Consider the following 2,022-nt stretch of genomic DNA (forward strand, 5'->3'; position numbering starts at 1 on the left):
GGATTTTTAATATCTTTGCAACTTTTATTAGTACAAATCTTATTACATAGGATACGAGTAACCTGGCCGCTGTAAAACTTGTGGTAAAAAAACATTACAAATTGTAACCGAAAATCTACTTGTGGCAGTGGTAGATTGAGCCAATGAGCGAAAGCGCCATCTGTCGTGGAGTTTGCAAGCGGCCTGTAGCCATTCCATTCTTATCATTTTCACCCATTTTTCTTTTTTTTAGCTTCATTAACAAGTTTAACCAAGAAAATTCACTGCACTGAAACGTCCCACTTCTTTTCAAACGTTGAAAAATGGCGACGAACCCAATTCGCATACATGACACCCCGAAAAACGATTTTTTTCCAAAGTAAAATTTTCTCTCAGTAAACTTGTTTCACGGACGGATTTTCCATTAGAAATTAATCGTTCACTGATAATCGTTAACTGCAGAACAGATCATAGATAAGAACTGCAACCAAATCAAAACTCTTCATGAATTTAAACAAATTCCGTTTAACGTCAATTTCAGACCATTTTTTTTCAAACCAAATTTGTGCCAACTCCGTCGAAAAACAAACCCCCACCTACCGCCTCCTCGGCGCGAAAATATACCAAGGATAACCCTCCACCCCTCGCTAAAATAACAGAACCTTACCAAACGTGGCTTCCATTAACCCCCCAGCCCCACCCCCACCCCCGAGTAATTCTACGAAGGGAAAGCTTCTTCACAGAGTGAATGAAATAAGTGCATTGGGTTTCGTCGCAAAACTACGAATTCATACAATTTATCTCGCGTTAAATCCAAGAAATTAACTTACTATCGAAATTTTCTCCCGCCGGAGTTCCGTCCAGAGTTCATCGATCAATACTTACTTCCGCATCTCACCCGCCGTCCTCGGCGTTACAAAAACGCGCGTGCGTGTCAATCCACAATCCAATGTCAGCCCTAACTGCGCATCCATCCCGCAGGTGGCGCTGCTAGTTCTCCTACTAGTATGTTGTGTACGTATGCTTGGAGAGCACTGATCTTTGTCGTTTGTCACACACACGCGTGTTTTACTGAATCGCCGGCGTCGCGTGGTGCGAAGACGAAACATCCAGATATAAGTACATGAGAGTGAGTAACAGAGAAATTAGCTGAAGATATTAAAGGCGGGGGTGCGGCCACAACAGCCAATCAGTACGCTCGTAATGTTCGACAACACGGTACATAGAAATGGACAAAATTTTAAAATTTTAATTTAAAAAAAAATTAAAAAAGCGGAAAATTTTCCGCTAATTAGCGGACAACTCTCATGCCTGACTCACGCGCACGCACGCACACACTCACGCAAGCAAGCACGCACGCACGCACGCACTCACACGCACGCACACGCGCACACACACACACTCGCATGCACACGCACGCACTCACGCACGCACACGCTCGCATGCACACGCACAGAGTCGCACTCACACACTCGCATGCACACGCACGCACTCACATGCACACGCACGCAGTCGCACTCACGCGCACGCCTGCGCACGCACGCATGCACGCGTATACACACTCACGCACACACACACACACACACACACTCGCACGCGCGCGCACGCACTCACCGTCACGGCTCTCACGCGCACGCACGCGTATACACATGCCCGTACGCACGCACACACGCACGCGAACACGTATGTACGTAAACGCATGCACGTGCCCACAGACAGGCACGTGCTCACGCCCGTATGCACATGCACACGCGTACCCACGTGCAAGCACGCGTGCACACACATACACACGCATGCGCACACACACACGCACGCACACTACGTACACTCGTCATATGCGCTCCTTGTCAGCTATCATCAATCACACATACACACACGCCAGCTTTTCTTGCGAATACCTTAACTTTGAAAAGTTCAGTGTAAGTATTTGAAATGCCGACTTCCACCAAGCGCACCAAACTGCATGCAGCGCCCCCCCCCCCGCCTGCGCACACTCAGGATACCACTGCCACAATGCTAGCACTATTTTTCAAATGGGCGGAG

The 2,022-nt window shown here is 47.8% G+C and overlaps 1 protein-coding gene across 1 annotated transcript in view; it reads right to left on the reverse strand.

Annotated features, from left to right (window-relative positions):
- Nucleotides 1-329, reverse strand: part of LOC106816521 (splicing factor U2af large subunit A-like) — a gene marked incomplete at its 3' end in the record, with an annotated part of 10,862 nt that extends 10,533 nt beyond the window's left edge. The window contains exon 1 of the mRNA XM_014821149.1: nt 315-329. Coding sequence (XP_014676635.1) covers nt 315-329 — 15 coding nt within the window. The remainder of the gene's footprint in view (nt 1-314) is intronic.
- Between the last annotated feature and the right edge of the window lie 1,693 nt (nt 330-2,022).

Source organism: Priapulus caudatus, unplaced genomic scaffold (assembly GCF_000485595.1).
Source record: "Priapulus caudatus unplaced genomic scaffold, Priapulus_caudatus-5.0.1 Scaffold1403, whole genome shotgun sequence".
NCBI classification, from domain to species: domain Eukaryota; kingdom Metazoa; phylum Priapulida; class Priapulimorpha; order Priapulimorphida; family Priapulidae; genus Priapulus; species Priapulus caudatus.